Below are 15951 nucleotides of genomic sequence, written 5' to 3' on the forward strand. Positions count from 1 at the left end.
AGCAACTAATGCCTGATCTACTTTGTTTTGTGTGGGTTATTGCTCACTTTTAGCTAGCTCTAAACAGTGAATGGTTCAAATTATGTTTTCGAATTTGAGATGAGGCCCTAAAAGAAAGTATAGTAGCTTCCCTTGTCAAAATAATTTCTATCCTCCTTGATTAAAATTGTGTGATTTACCACTAGACTATCTCGATGTATTCACACAAATACCAAATCAGAAAATAAAGAAAGAAATTAGAGCGACAAATAAGATTTTATTGATTCAAACAAAAAGATTACAATCTCTAATGAATTTCTAATCTAAGAAATTAATTCCCTCCTTCAACCCTTTACTATGGTTTTAAATTCATTTTTCTGGTACTCAAAAAGAAAAGAAAAGAAAATCCATTCATCCACCTAACCTGACAGAAGTTATTGTTAGGACATATCCAATAGCCTAGGCAAAATGTCAAGAAAAAGTGGCATTTATTACTTTAGCTAGCTATTCAACATATGGGTATCCAACAGCGTAGGCTTCCAAAATGCCATATGTACTAGATTCTACCCCATCACCCTTTCTCTCTCTCCTCTTTCCTCTCACTCCGAACAAACCCAGAAACCATACTGAGGAAATACAAACCCAGAAACCTCAAATACAAATGAAATACAAAGAGAGAAGTTAAAATCCAGCCAAATTTATACACATTCACACAAATTCATATCTGCAAACTCAGAAATTGAAATTCATATCTCCCAAGCATAAATTGAAACCCACAAATTCGTGTGTGTATATAAACCACTAAAAATTTAATTAATCCACCGAAAAATCCGCCGGAAAGCTGAAGCAAACTCGCTGGAGAAGGACAAACAATACTCGTTGGAGTTGGCCTCGATCTGTACTCGTCGGAGTCGGCCTCGATCTATACTCGTTGGAGTCGGCACCGATCTGTTTTTGGGGTGAAATCTTTCACATTTGAGAGAGAGAGAGGCCCAGCGAGGCTGTCGTATGTCGCTGGGAGTGGCGAGGAGTTGAAGCGAGGGGAAAAAGTGGCGAGCTGCTGGCGAGGCTGTTGGAAACCCGGAAACACGATTTTCGCTCAGCGCTTTGACCGCTTCGGAGCTTCCCCGAGCCTATTGGAGATGCTCTTATACTGATACAAGTAGCCAGCAAACACAAACGAGGAATTAGGTTCCGTTCCAGAACACCTTTTTAAAAAATAAATATTTATTTCATATTTTCAAACTCAAAAATAATGTAAATGAAAAATAAAATTTCAATTTTTTTTGCACCGTATTAAAAATCTTAATGAGATCTATAAAAGAAGATATATATTGATAGTAAAATTAATTACGTAAGCACATAGTTTTTGAATTTTAAATTACCTTATTAAAAAATAAATACTTATTTTTCTTTTTGGAAATGAGGCCTTAGTTTAGTGATGGAAACTCGCATTTAATTGGACAGCTTGGGAAAAATTTAGCTCGATGCCTAAAGTCAAAGAGAGTAAACTGAATACATGGAAGGACCACTTTGCCCCTCTTTTTTCCGTCCTACGGTTTAAAGAGTGTTTCTAATTGGACTTCAATGAGAACCCATAACAATATTGAAGGTTAAAACGTACACAATCAATACTAGAGGTACGAATATGAGATTCGAATAAAAGTAGAGGTATGACCAATCCCGACGCTATAAACAATCCCCCAACAGCCCAAAAAACGTACACCGATTAACGACCAGTAACACTTGTCATGAGGGGGATATTCAAGCTTCCCGCCACCGCCGCCAAAACCTCTCTCTACCTTCTCACCGCCGCCGGCGCCGGCGCCCTCGCCGCCCAAACCATTTACCCCACTCCCGTCCCCGAGGAAATCAGGGCTGGAATTAGCGGGATCGTCCGATCCTCCCGTGCCGTCTGGACCGTCTAATCTCTCTCTCTCTCTCTCTCTCCTGCAAATTTTACTCATTCTATGCGCTAAGAATAGATTTCTTGGATGTATGGCTGCGTAGACTTACATTTTGTTGTACATTCTTCGTTGCAGATCGCTTCGACGGTTGTGGATTACAAGTATTCGTTGCATGGATTATCGGAGGATTCGGATGACTATAGACGTGTATTATCTGAGGTTTGTGCGATAGTTTTACTGGAATAACTTTTTGTTTCTGGAAGACGTGTTAAATGAGCTTAAGTTCATTTTTATTAACTGATGTCTGAGCCAGCTTACGCGCACCTCGACTAATTCCGTTAACGACTGGGCAATCCCTCCGGTAGCCCCAAAGGTTTGAAATGTTTGGCCTCGGTGGGTTTTGAACATGCCACCTCATGGAGGACAATCAGTTATTTACTTTCTCATGCCCATTTGGCGAAACCCCGTTACTATGATCTCGTGGCTTGTTAAAAGCTTGCTCGACATCATCTGACTTGTTAGAGAATCTCCAATTGGTAGAGTCAAAAGCTCGATATCACAATCCTTTCGAATCTTACCTCAAAATGTATAGCCAAATATTGCATGGATTTGGTAGCAACCAATTTGTTTCAAAATTGGCAGAAGATTCCAAGTACAAAAGTGGTTTTTTAGAGTACAAAAAATAACTTTTTGGGTTTTTTTCAGACCATGAGAGCAAATTTGACATTATTGGAGAGGAAGGATGTCGTGGGTGTCAAATTTGTAGGTGTCCTTCAAAACTATTTTTTATGTCTCCAAATTTGAAGCAAAGGTTGGAGATGCTCTTACATGAAAAAATCAAGTTTGAACATATTTTTGAAGCTGTTTAGTGTTTTAAACCAAGCTTTAGCAACTGGCTTAGCTCGGCTCATTTGCATTCATATTATCTAATATTAGTTGTTGAAATGAGGCCGATTTGAATCAAGAAATCTCCTCATTCCACTCACAACAGCTGATTGACGATTTTGAAAGCAAAATGCATGCACGCACCGAGTTTAATGTCTAGGTGTAAATCAGGAATTTCATAACTCCCGTGCATAAATTGAAGCGTATTTGATTGACAGATTCAAGTATGCACTTAGTTGTATTGTTTTGTAACTTTTGTTCATGCCTATCTCTTGCAACTTCAGAGATAGCAATTGTAGAAATTGTTGGGAAATATGGAGGCCCCATGTTGATTGGGCTGTCTTAATCAGGCCCTGGCATATTAGCGAACCTGTATCTTTTCCTTGATTGAGCTGAGAGTGAGGTAATTGGGTTACCTATGGCAATTTGCCTTCTTGTGACCGTTGTAATGAGTAATCACATGAAAGATGCAGGCATTGAGTTGGCTCCAGACAACAAGCGAAGGTGACAGAGCTTGTGTGTTGAGCTTTAGTAGGAGATAAGAGGTTTTAACTTAGGCATATTAAGCAGGAGGAGGCCTCTTTTCATAGGAGATTCGGGACATTGGGGCTAGCTCAACCTTGGACGTCCATCTTAGCCGGTTAGCCCCACAAATCGGATGTTTCCCTACTGCCAATGCTCAGTGATTTGACTCAGGATTTTAAACTGATGCCGTGTCCTAAAGATATCTTCTTGCAATAGAAATCCTGTATACGAGCTTGGGCGAAATAAATAAGGGTTCTCTTCTATCCTGAGCAGTAAGTAATATCACAGTTGATTTTATGGAACAGAGGTGATTTCCAAGGAAGTAACAATGTCCTTGTCAAAATACCATTCCATTTAGAAGAGACATTGGTTATGTATGTTATTGGTCAGGTTATTAGCCCAAAGGAAAATGAACCATGTAAAGTGAGGATATTACTTGAAATTTTGCTTGGAGTAGTTACATCGAGATCCATATTTCAACCTTGCCTGTGTGGTGAATTCTTGATGCTTCCTTTGTATTTTAGGTTCATTTATGCTCAGCCAAGAGAATTCTAAAATTATGTGAAGCCAATAAAGGCTTCTATGTGAAAGCTGGTCAGTTTGTTGCAGCCCTGCGGCAGGTCCCAAAAGAATACTCATCCACTCTTTCATCCTTACAGGATCAGGTTCTAATTATCCAGTGTGTCTCCTGGACATATGTTTCTACTCACACAAAAGACGATCGCTTTGATTACTTTTTATGCTAATTTGTGTTCACAATGCTTAGGCAGTTCCTTGTCATTTCAAAGCTATTAAAGAAGTACTAACCAGCAGTTTGGGACCAGATTTATCAGAGATGTAAGTAGTTGGGACCAGATTTATCAATCATGTTATTTACATGCCTATGATTCTTCCCCCCTCCTTTCCTCCAAGGTGCAAAGTTAAATTATGAGTTCTCCAGCTAAGCAACTATCAACTTTTGCCTGTCTATTTGAGGGGCCATACTCCTATATCCACGGCACTGATATCATATTTACTGGTCCATTTCTCCTCTTAAAAGACGTCTACCATCTTTCTCTTCTGTATGATCTAAAATTTCAGTTTTAGCATCTTGAACTCCAAGTACTAGTTGCTCATTGGATAATGAAATGCCTGAATGAAATTCATAAAATTGCTTTAATTTTTATACCATGCAATGTAATGGAGGGAGAAATGTATTGACATCAATTGCCTTCAGGAAAGGTTTTGTAACGAAAGACTGGCCCTTTAGCTTTACACTCTGTTTGCGTTTGGATCTTAGAGAAAGGAAGAGAAGAGAAAACAAAATATGAAGGAAAGGTGGACAAAAATGTAGGAAAATTTTACTGTGTTCAATTCTTTTGTTTTGGTATTTCTCCTCACTGCTTCTCATACTGAACAACTGAAGATATTTTTTTCTTAATTTTCGCTTCTCTTCCATTCCTTGCTCTAAGTTCCAAACAAACCCTTGCGTTCTTGGTTCTGTCCACGTTCACCATTCTTCATTGAGTTCAACATTTGTTTTTCTTTTTTAGATCTCCTCTTCTAAAGCTTGGGCTAGACTTAATGCCTTGAGCTCATGGTTGACACTACATTCTAGAGATCCTTTGACTGTCCTGTCCATAATTAGGAAGTTATGCAATTCTTTTACTTGAGCTTTGTCCAAAATCAGCATGCATAGTCAAATCTGTACACCCTAGATTGTGCTTTAGAACACCCAGTTTTCGCTGTTGACTTGCGAACTAATTGTATCTAACAGATTTCTATCATTTGATGAACATCCCGTTGCTGCGGCTTCTATTGCTCAAGTGCACCGTGCTGTACTGAAAGATCATCAAGAAGTAGCAGTTAAGGTTGGTCAGTTATGAGTTCTTGGCAAGCCTTTTTATTGTGATTGTTTTGTTATATTTATACCATTGGAAATTAGGAACAAGCAAAAGAGTTTTAAAGAGTTTTTTCCATAGTTGACAAATTAGGTAGGCAAACCATACACTTTCACTTTTGCATGGGTAATATTCGACTTTTTATATAGGAAAGCCATTGCTAAATGAAATTCAAAAAATCAGTGTGCTACAGGTGTGATGCAGTTTCTTATGAAAAAAACAGGATTACAACTACTATATTAGCAAATAACTTCGTGAAAAAGATATTGCTATAGAGATCAATTTCTTTCTTTTTACCTATTATTTTGGAACATTTTATGGTCCACAGGTAGTGAATATTTGTTCTTGTTTCTTGGAAGGTAGATACTATTTTGTTAGCATCACTTGTACTGTATGAGTGTATGTAGTTAGTTGTAAGTGCTGGCAATGCCTTTAAGGGGATTTACTGTTTTTGTTGTTTTCTTTGATTTTCGTCATGTTCCTTTTTCCAGTAATTGTTGTGCTTTTCAGTTTAAATTTGCATCATCTATTGTGAAGCACCAACCTAAGAACCTTTCTAGTGAATCTAAGGATTAGCGGCATTAGCCTATTTAAATTGGTTTGGTCATTGAACTAACAACATAGAATATAGAACATGGAGTTTTCATTGGCTCGATTCTGGGACAATCTTTATCTAACGGTAACTTGGGATGTTAGATGGACTACTGTTTGGATGTCTTGCTTCGTAAGGGAACCTTCCTATTTATTTTGATTTACGAATACCTTCAACCAATCAGCCTTGTGTGTAGTTATTACGTATAATATTTCATTTGCATACTGGCCATCTTACATAGAGGTGCTAGCTTGTTTCAGGCTTTCAGCATACTCATTTGTTCTTCTAATGTTGTGTAGATTCTGCACTTCTCCGAATTTATACACTTTTTTAAGAAATAAAGAAAATGTAGCATACCTAGATGCATCCGGTACTTATCACAATGTTTACCAATTTCTGCAGGTGCAATATCCTGGGTTAGAGCACCAGTTCAAAATAGACATTGCTGCCATGTCCTTTCTATCCAAATTCGTTGCATTGGTATCACCAAAATTCCTTATCATAGTGGTTTCCATTTGGTGGTAGTTGTATATGATTGAGCATGATCTTTGGTAAAATGATGATCTTTGCTTAGTGGGTATTTAGAGAGGGTTCTGTCTTCGTTTTTGTTTTTGACCGTAATTAGTTTGTTTCAGGAGGCATGGGGATAGGCTGTCAAGGCATCTCCACCTAGTAATTATCCTTACCATAAACAGTCACATGATATGCACAACGTATAGGGAAAACAATTGGAACAAATATTTTGTACTCAATGAATACTAGTAGTGCTGATCTGATGAGCACCTTGGGACGTTAGAAAACATTTACAAGGATCTAAAGAGAAAAGCCAAAATCAGCTATCAGGCTCTGTTTTCAGAAAACTACGAATGGGACATGACAGTTTTTTGCACAACTGTGTGTGCCTATCAGCCTATGTCATGAATCACTACTGAAAAGCGGATCATTTGAGAATGAGTGTTGACCATGATACTGGAAGGCCACTTTAGCCAGTCGTAGGTCTCACAAGTGATTATTAGTGATTTTTTAGTGCAAAAAAAAAAATTCCAATAACCGGTTGCGTTTTGGTACGCTCAAGCATGGAGGTCATGGGTTGCTTGAGCAAGTCATGATGTATAGCTGCATACAAAGCTTCGTTTTGGAGCGCACTTTTGGTGTTTCCCTCAGAATTTGGTTTGGATTTTATATTTAGATACAATGATCTAGATCCTCCTACACCTTTGGGGTGTGGCCTGTGGAGTTTGGGGCCCTCAGAATGCTCGTGTGTATTCTTTTTAAGGAAAACTGAAAAGAGGGGTGACCAATACCCCAATAATCCTTTACTGTATTGAAGAAGAATAAGAGTGATAGAGTTTGATCTTGTGAAAGCATGAAGAACGCAAGAGAGGATGGAAAGAGCGATACAATGAGAGAGATCTGATCTCGTGAGGACTGTGAACCACATTGCTTGGGTACCAAATTTACGTGAGGACACCCTCACTTCAATAGATGATTTTCGGGGTTGAGTTCTACCCAAGACTGTGTAACACGGTATCAGAGCTAGGTATAGGGATGGTAGGGTGCACGTCTCTACCTTGCATGTGTCAAGTGCTGCCAAGTGAGCACGCTGCGCATGAGGGAGGGTGTGAAGCGAAATTCCACATGGCTTGGGTACAAAATTAAGATGAAGTATATAAGCGTGTGGGCACCATGACTTCAATAGCTAGCTTTTGGGGTTAAGTTCTACCGGCACCGTGTAACAAGGACATCGTTATTTTGTCGCAATGAATCCATGACCACTTATCCCTGGCTAATTGGGGGTTTACACTTGTACCTGGGCTTGAAATTTTTGTTTATTTGACATACACTGGGACTCGGAAGTTGTATTTTTGTCTTTGAAGCAGATTAGGTAATGTTTCCTCGACTTATTTCCTTTGGCAAGGTGGTTGTAGAAGCTTGTAGATATGCATTTCTATGATTATGCTATAGTAGGATGAATTTATATATCCACTTGAATTTGCGAACATTTTTTTTTTCTTTTGTTTGAAAGCTTCTCATTTGATGTTATTGTTCTTGTCAATCTTGGTTTCTTCCACCATGTGTCTTTTTGTTCACTTGAATTTTTTTTCTCATTCTCTTTCTACAGTTTTTCCTTGAGTACAGGTTTGGATGGCTGGTCTCAGAATTCGCAGAGTCTGTTGCTTTAGAACTAGGTGAGTTCTGAACCAACAAAATCCATTTCTGGATGTTGCCCCTCATTAGTAGCTGTACCCCTTTGTTGTACATACGAGTTTTAATTAGGGGTGCAAACCAGCCGAATCAAGCCGAACCTTGTCAGGCTCAGCTCGGCTCAATAAAATACTGGTCTGGCTCGAGTTTTGCTTGTCTAAAATTTTGGAAGCTTGGACTTGGTTTGATTCAGCTCATTTGAGTTTAACAAACTGAATTGAGCCTAATTCAGTCTCAAATTTGACTTGTTTAAAATTTTTGTTTCGGGTTGGCTCGTCAAAGCTCGTTGAACTCAAACGAGCTGAAATCAGGCTTGAGTTCGGTAAAATTTTATTTTACCGCCATATATCAATATTACCTAGTATAAGCAAAAATATTAAAATTAAAATCCAACAAAAACCTTATATGATATCTCTATAACAATGCACATCAGCCAATATAAACCCCATTAGTACAATGTTATCTACGAATAGTCCTCCAAAAAGTTATTATTTATATTTTGATCCCAGCTTCGCGAGCCTAATCGAACCGAATGCTCTTAGGTTTGGGCATTTATGGAACAAGCCTATAAATAAGGCTTGGGTTTGGTTTGTTCAGTAAATGAACGGAACTCGAATGAGTTATTGCCGAGCCTCAAATAGTTTACGACCGACTCAGTTCATTTGCAGCCCTAGTTTTAGTAACCCTTTTGCCACTTATGATTTCAACAGCATCAGAAATTCTTGGGGTAGTTTCATCGAAAGCGAGGATAAGTAATTTTATTACGCCAATCTTTCCTCCTTGGAGAAATTTTCTTGTGATCTTGATTAACTATGTGCTGCAGTGGAATTTAGTGAAAATCGCATCAACATGAAGCTGGTTATCAGAACTTCTGTTCGTCATAGTAGTAGATCGTGTATACCTCTAGTTTCTTGTTTCCGTGAAAGCAGTCTATGTCGGGTCATTCTTAATCCTGAAAGGACGGTACTTTTATTCCTTATATAATGGGAGTCTTCTGCCATTTTTTTAATGAAATTCACTTATAGGAATGTTTTGATGGATAAATAGTGTTTTGGGTTATTTGACAGACTTCATTCACGAAGCAAGAAATGCAGAGAGAACAGCAAGAAACTTCAAAAACAATACTGTGGTTAGGGTACCTCATATTTTTTGGGTATGTATTTAACAGCCGTCCAATTAGTACAAATTTTGATCTCTATAATTTGAGATCTTTCCCATGTTTGGTTTCTAGTTATGCCAACTGACAATGATTTAATTGCATCCAGGATTTCACGACTAGACGGGTTTTGACAATGGAATTTTGCCAGGGATGCAAGGTATGTCCGTGTAACAGCAACTGCATATGGTGGGGTGTGTTGTACTTTCCTAATTAACTCTTCTTCAAATCTTTCTCATTGTACTCCTACTTGTTTAAAAGAGCTGGTGTCATGCTTATGGATGAGACTTTCTTGTGTTGCTTGTTGCGCTGCTTCAAACTCCACTTTGCCCTTTTAACTTTGATTTACCTCTTATTGTGGCTCTTAGTTCCTTTAATTTCAATTTTTAATTGGTAATTTCTGTCCACATTTTAACCATAATGAATGTGCAAGCAACACTCGAATACACATCAAGTGGAAGCAATGGTCATTGGTTATTTGGTTGGAAAAAGTGAGGATGTTGGGGTCTCGGGTATGAAGTTTAAAAGGTCTGGATATGAATTTTTTTTATCATTATCGGTTAGGTAAAAGTTCACGTGCCACCACGTGTTGCCAACATTTCATTTTCCGTCAATGAAGTGGGCATTTGACAATTGATGTATATTAACTACAATCAGAGAAGTAAGAGATGAAATTGGAAAAAAGTACTAAATGAGCCAAAGTGAGACAGAGTGCAAAGTAATATACTATTATAAAACTTTGAGCTTCCCCAACTAAATTTTTAGAAGGTAATACAGAAATTTGGGTTCGAGAGATTAATTTGATTAAAAGTGGAAGCTTAAAGAAGCAAAACCCAGCTAAATTGTGAAAATAAATCATAAAAGAATGACTTTAATTATTCAAACATGTTCCGAATATATGGTTCTAATAGCCCCTGCTTTGGATGGAGTAGAACTTGTAAATCTCTTAGACCGTGTAACTCCTCCAAGCATGGAACGAATTTACAAGCATATAAAGTGTAAGATGCATGTGCTTGGTGTCTTTACTTTATTCAACCAGTATTCATACTGGGAAAGGAGTGATGGCGCAGCCCTTATTTGGTTGGAGCGAAATAATGCTCTTTGGAAGCCTCGGGTCAAGTCACGTGGGAATAAATCTTTTTTGTCCAATAATTGTGCTTGGTAGTTAAGTTATTTATTTTATTTAGGATAGGATTTGTTTAGCTTGAAGATAGGGATAGGATTTGATCACTTTGTTGCTAGGTTGAGTTGATCTTTTATTTAGTTTGTTAGTCTATAAATAAGATGATTAAGATTGTAATCATCAGACTTTGATTAATGAAAATAAGAGTTGTTTGAAGTTAGGGCTGTGGCCCTTGTGTGTTTCCCTCTCTCCTATTCTCTCTCATGGTCCTGCATCAAGGAGGGTTTCCTTAGTAGGACAATTCGTATCTTTAAACATTGTAAGACACACGAACATGAAGCACGTCTAAGATATTATGGTTTGGATTTCAGATTCCCAACTTAAGAGTAAAAGAAATACTGCCAGATGAAGGGATATAATTTTTGGACGTTATGATTAGAAGCAGTGGTGCAGCCACATTTGGAGTCAGGATGAGGAGGGGCACATGCTCCTCTCTTTCCATATAGTTGTTAAGTAAAATCCTTGCAGTTTACTCCTATTTAAGTTTTAGTTTCTATAATATACCCCGTTTCATGTTCTCTCGTCATTTGTACAACTCTCCATTCTCTTTCACTCTTCTGTACTTGTATCTCCACTTTTTGTGGTACTATACCCATCGCACTACTATTAGACTAACAAGGGGTGTTTTTGGGTTTAATTCCCTTTCAAGCTATTTCGCCCTTTATGGGTATTTCGAGAGGATATACGGATCTATGTAAAGAAGTATCTAAAAGAAAAGTTTGGACACTAATAGAAAAAGTATGAGACTATGGTAATGAAATAGGAGAAGATTTAATCCGTCTTGTATGAGCATCGACTTCATACAGGTGAATTCACTTGACAAACAGTTTGAAAAGTCTATGAATATTGGGTTGTCTTTCAGCTGAAATATGGCGGTGGGTGTTTTCAGGCATGCATCAAGTATATCTGATCACCGGTCCACGTCTAGATGATTCTGAGTTTCACCATAGTAGGTGTACCTGGCTTTATGCTCATTGTTGCGGTCTTGTTTAGTTGCCTCCTGCAGATCACATTTGGTTTTGTTGAGCCCTGACCGTCTATGGTTTACAATAAAGACACTTGTTCAGTTGTTCGTCTTCCTGAGATGGTTCAGATTTTATGGAGCAACTGTTGTCAACTTTATCATTATAATCCTTCTGTCCGACGCCTTGTCTTACAGAGTCATAGAATGCGTAAACTTCAAGGAGGATTGTTTGATGAAAACATGCCCGTAGTTTTTCTTCTTCTTCTTCCTTTTCTTCTGACCTTTCTACTAGCAGTAGTTCAAACTAGTAAAATTCAGATAATTTTCAACATTCCAGTGACCTAAAATGATGCATATCAGCACAGGCATTTAAGCTGCAATAGCCTTTTGACTTGCTATCCTTGATGTGCTATTAACAGGAAGTTCCTTAGCTTTCAGGTTGACGACTTGGAATTCATGATTGAGATGGGGATAGAACCCATAAAGGTTAGTTTTTTTTTTTCCAGTGGCTATAAATTACACCTGTAATTTTACTCTATATAGTACAGTCTTGGAATCCCATTCAGTCTTTTGTTCTTTAACGAGATCTATCATCTCATGGTCTTTATGTTCATGTGTCAGAAAACAACTGTGCATTTCATTGAACTGTATGATTTGATAATGATGGTTGTTAGAGTAAGTGTATACCTAATATTACAATGTCATCTTACTATGAAATGTATGCTGCGTGGGCCTCATTGTTCCCCCTTTTTGCCTCTGCTCGTATGGCACTCCATTAACTATGTATGATGTCCGTAAGTTAACTGGCCCAAGAATCTGGATTAATAACCTGTGATAGCCATAAGTCAGTCATCATCTTGCTTATGATATTTTTATTTGTGTGAATTGTAGGTTGCAAAAGCATTAGTAGAAGTGTTTGCTGAAATGATTTTTGTCCATGGCTTCGTGCATGGGGATCCACATCCTGGTAATATTTTGGTTTCTCCCGAAGGGCCCAACAGCTTTTGTTTAGGTATGTCCTTATTCATCTTTGTAGATCTTCTGATTTTCTGTCGCAAATAAAGAACATATACTCTGTTTTCTTTGTATTATGGTTACGGAACATGCTTTTATCCTGTCATGACGCATGTATTTTCCAGTTCTTCTGGATCATGGTATCTATAAAGAGTTGGATGAAGGATTTAGATGGGACTATTGCCAACTTTGGAAGGCTTTGATTCTGCTAGATGCAAATAAAATACTACAGCTAGGTGAACGCTTTGGTGTTGGGAAGTACTCTAGGTACTTTCCCCTCATATTCACAGGAAGAACGATTGACAGGTATTTTTATTTATTTATTTATGGTTTTTTAGTTAGTTTTGACTGGGTAAAACAAAGAAGAAAGGAACCTTTTATTTGAAACCAGAGCATGGAACACAATGTGGTAAATCATTGACACTGAATACTTGGCCAGTCTCGGCAGTGAAATTTGCACCATATTTTCTTCTCTATACATATGGGCTATGGCCTGGTTTTTTTGATTATAGATTTATGTTACTCAGCCTCACCTGATTGAATGCTGATTCTGTGTTTTGTAGTGGAGCTTAATGTAAGCTATGTCATGTATCATGGGCAGCTAGGACATTTTCGGCATTCTTTCTGCACCATTTACGTGGAGGTGTAAACTGGGTTACACCGACACATGCTTGGCTAGAGGCTAGGGTACTACAAGTGTTGTCTCATTGGTCTAGGTGTTGTCTCATGATGCTTTGCCATAGCCAGCCACAGTTTTTGTTGGCTAGCTTACTCATTGTTGGTCGATTTCCTGACAATTAAGCTTTTAGGTCAATTGTGTTCAAACATGTCAAACATGGTACTAGAGCTTTGTTTCTTAAAGGCCTTGGATCAAGCCTATCTGTTTACGTACGTACCCTGCCTACATTATGCTTTTCTCTGTGAATGGTTTTTCAGATCTCCAGTTGGAAAAAGGATGTGCACGAGGGAGGGTGTTAAATGTCTTGATAAACCTTGTTTTTCCAGTTCCCTACAACTTAAATCTTTTGAAGAATTGGTAACTTAATTCAAAGATAGTCAATTGGTGGAACTTGATTTCACGAGGAATGTAAGCAGCACATTTATAATGAAGATGGAAGATATCTTCACGAGACATCTCTCGTTAGCCCACCTGACAATTAAGATGTGAAGGACTTGGGTAATATTTGATGGGAAATGGATTGGATGTACAAGATTGAATGAGTCCCCTTGAGGTATCAGAAAGTGGATAAGGGTTAAACATTATGGGGTATGCCCCTTGATCTAAGATGATATGCCTCAAAATTGCCAATTTCACTGTAAAGTAAGTCCCACAGCTTTCCCTGATTATCACTTGCCCTTGTAAACCTGGATTCTTTCATGTCTTTGTCTGTAATTGCTTTATGAAGGCAAAGTTGGAAGTAGCAGTGTTTGATCAATAGTGATTGATGAGTATACATGCCGAATAGTGTTGGCTCATCCTCCATAGAAACAATGATAGGTATAAAAGTAAGATTACGGAACATGTTCTGTGTACCTACGTTACAACACAACTTGCATAATAAATTGTTTCCTGCCATCATGCTAGAAAGAGGATATGTGGGCCGCCAACCCCAATTGATTGCAACATAACTCTTAGTTTGGTTTGGTTTGGACAATTGTAATGTCAAATATTTTAGCAGTTAAAACAGCGGCGTATGAATACACACATAGCTATATGATTTTGTAATTGGGCAGTAAATCGGTTCTTGGAAGAGGAATGTCAGCTGAAGAGAGAAAGAACATAAAGCAGGAGTTGCAGTCTTTGAAGATGGAGGATCTGTCTTCATTCATGGAATCTCTGCCCTCAGACTTCCTAACGATTTTGCGTACTGAGTAATATTTCTGCTTCTATCCCATCTGAACATAAAGAGATTTGATTATGGAAGCATTACTTCGTCACTCTTGTTTTATATTTCTTCTGTTTCAGTGGGCTACTAAGGTCCTTACTTAGCAAGTTAGGTGCTCCACACCGGGTCCGGCTGCTGGCTTATGCTAAATATGCAATACAAGGGCTTTCTCCAAAATTGAATCCTGAATCTGGTAAGGGTTCACTAGTTAACAATTGTGATTTTTGATTTTAAATTTTACAGAATAATCTTTCCTATAAGTCTAATTATAGAATCTGGCTGTAGTACGATAAAAGTTTGGCATCATTTCCAATAGAAATTCATTTTCATTGTCGTTTTTGTGGAACATAATCAATGGGAAGTCCAAAATGCCATCATTATTAGTCGTGTGAAAATATTTTCTAGAATTTGAAAGGTTTATAACTATTTCCTAGGAATAGTTGTGTCGAAGAACTTTCCTGAAACCTTTTTCAAATACAGTTCGCCGACCAAATTTCTCGCACAGTTTTTTTTTTTCCCTTCATATTTTCCATGAGAATGAAACTGTTTTGGAAAACAAACTGCACCTGTGGATAAATGTTATTATGTTCTTTTCGTCTTTGATTCGAAGGGATATATGTGATGCAAAACTGCAACCTACAGGGAGATCTTTTAATGAACACACAAATGAACAAGTCTACTCTGAGTCAGAGATAGAATTCTTCATTCTGGGCATTTATTCTTCAACAACCTCAAGCAATTGCCCAGATTTATGGACTACTTGTCTCACTTTTGAGACTCAAGAAGGCAGCCTTCAATCCTTGTCCTCCAAGGATTGTAAATTGTGCAATGTTAGTCCTTTAAGAACCTGTTAGTTTGGCGGGACTAATGATGGGATATAAATCTCATTGGATAAATAGTGATTGTATTAAAAATACCACACCATGGTATTGTATGTACCGCACTTTATGAATTATACGTCTAATGCATGTTTAATCCAGTCATAAATAGTTTAACCAATCACCAGATATTCGGTTACCATGGATTCAATCTGATTGCTCATATCCGGTCTAACAAACGGACGCTGAAACTAGGTTGATGTTATGCTTTCAGATTATGCAGTGAAAGTGATGTTCTCCAGATTTGTGGCGAAAATGAGTTACCTTCGATTGAGACTTATTCTTGGTAAGTATGCGTATACGATTTCTTTCTTAGTCAAAAACCAGCATGTCTAGACTTAAAGAGGATATGGTAGTAATTTGTTGTTCTCTTTTTCAGAGTTACTGGAGTTGCTCTCTTGGACTGAGCAAGTCAGGCATTCGTTAATCAAGTTGCTTAAGCAGATTCTCGTTCTAGCTGGTTATCGACTTAGAAATTTATCCCCTTTTTATTCCCTAACCCCTTGATTTGTGGAAAGGATTTCCGATCAAAATAAGAGAGACAGGAACATATACAATAAACATTTTAGAGCTTGTAGAGAATATATATGTATGACGAGCAAGTGTTAATTGATTACTAACTAACATTTTGGTCATTGATATTCTATACGAGTTTTGGAAAATAGATTTTTTTGTAAGGATGACACTTCTTCTTTGGACTCGGATCCTCTCCCCACATCTACCACGCCTTTTCACCAGATGATGACAACACATAAATGAAAGCCATCCAAGGGCTAAGAAGTCATTTTAAGTTTTGGAAAATAGCTTCTTTTGTAAGGATGACACTTCTTCTTTGGACTCGGATCCTCTTTCCGCGTCTACCACATCTTTTCACCAGGTGATGACAACACATAAATG

At 37.9% G+C, this 15951-nt stretch overlaps 1 protein-coding gene across 2 annotated transcripts; it reads left to right on the plus strand.

Annotated features, from left to right (window-relative positions):
- The first annotated feature begins 1676 nt into the window (after positions 1–1676).
- On the plus strand, positions 1677–15689 carry LOC131302689 (uncharacterized). 2 transcript variants are annotated; one of them, XM_058329447.1, is made up of 16 exons: positions 1677–1901; positions 2022–2105; positions 3821–3961; positions 4063–4133; positions 5053–5146; positions 6171–6248; positions 7891–7957; positions 9041–9126; positions 9239–9289; positions 11715–11762; positions 12168–12288; positions 12416–12596; positions 14025–14162; positions 14257–14369; positions 15269–15340; positions 15434–15689. In XM_058329447.1, exons 1-16 carry the CDS (start codon positions 1731–1733, stop codon positions 15559–15561), a joined length of 1644 nt encoding a protein of 547 aa, XP_058185430.1. In that variant the 5' UTR covers positions 1677–1730; the 3' UTR covers positions 15562–15689. The 2 variants fall into 2 exon arrangements, with proteins under 2 accessions (XP_058185430.1, XP_058185431.1); XM_058329448.1 differs by lacking the exons at positions 15269–15340; positions 15434–15689 and adding an exon at positions 14787–15208.
- The last annotated feature ends 262 nt before the right edge of the window (positions 15690–15951 follow it).

The sequence above is a fragment of the Rhododendron vialii genome, chromosome 10a (assembly GCF_030253575.1).
Source record: "Rhododendron vialii isolate Sample 1 chromosome 10a, ASM3025357v1".
NCBI classification, from domain to species: Eukaryota; Viridiplantae; Streptophyta; class Magnoliopsida; order Ericales; family Ericaceae; genus Rhododendron; species Rhododendron vialii.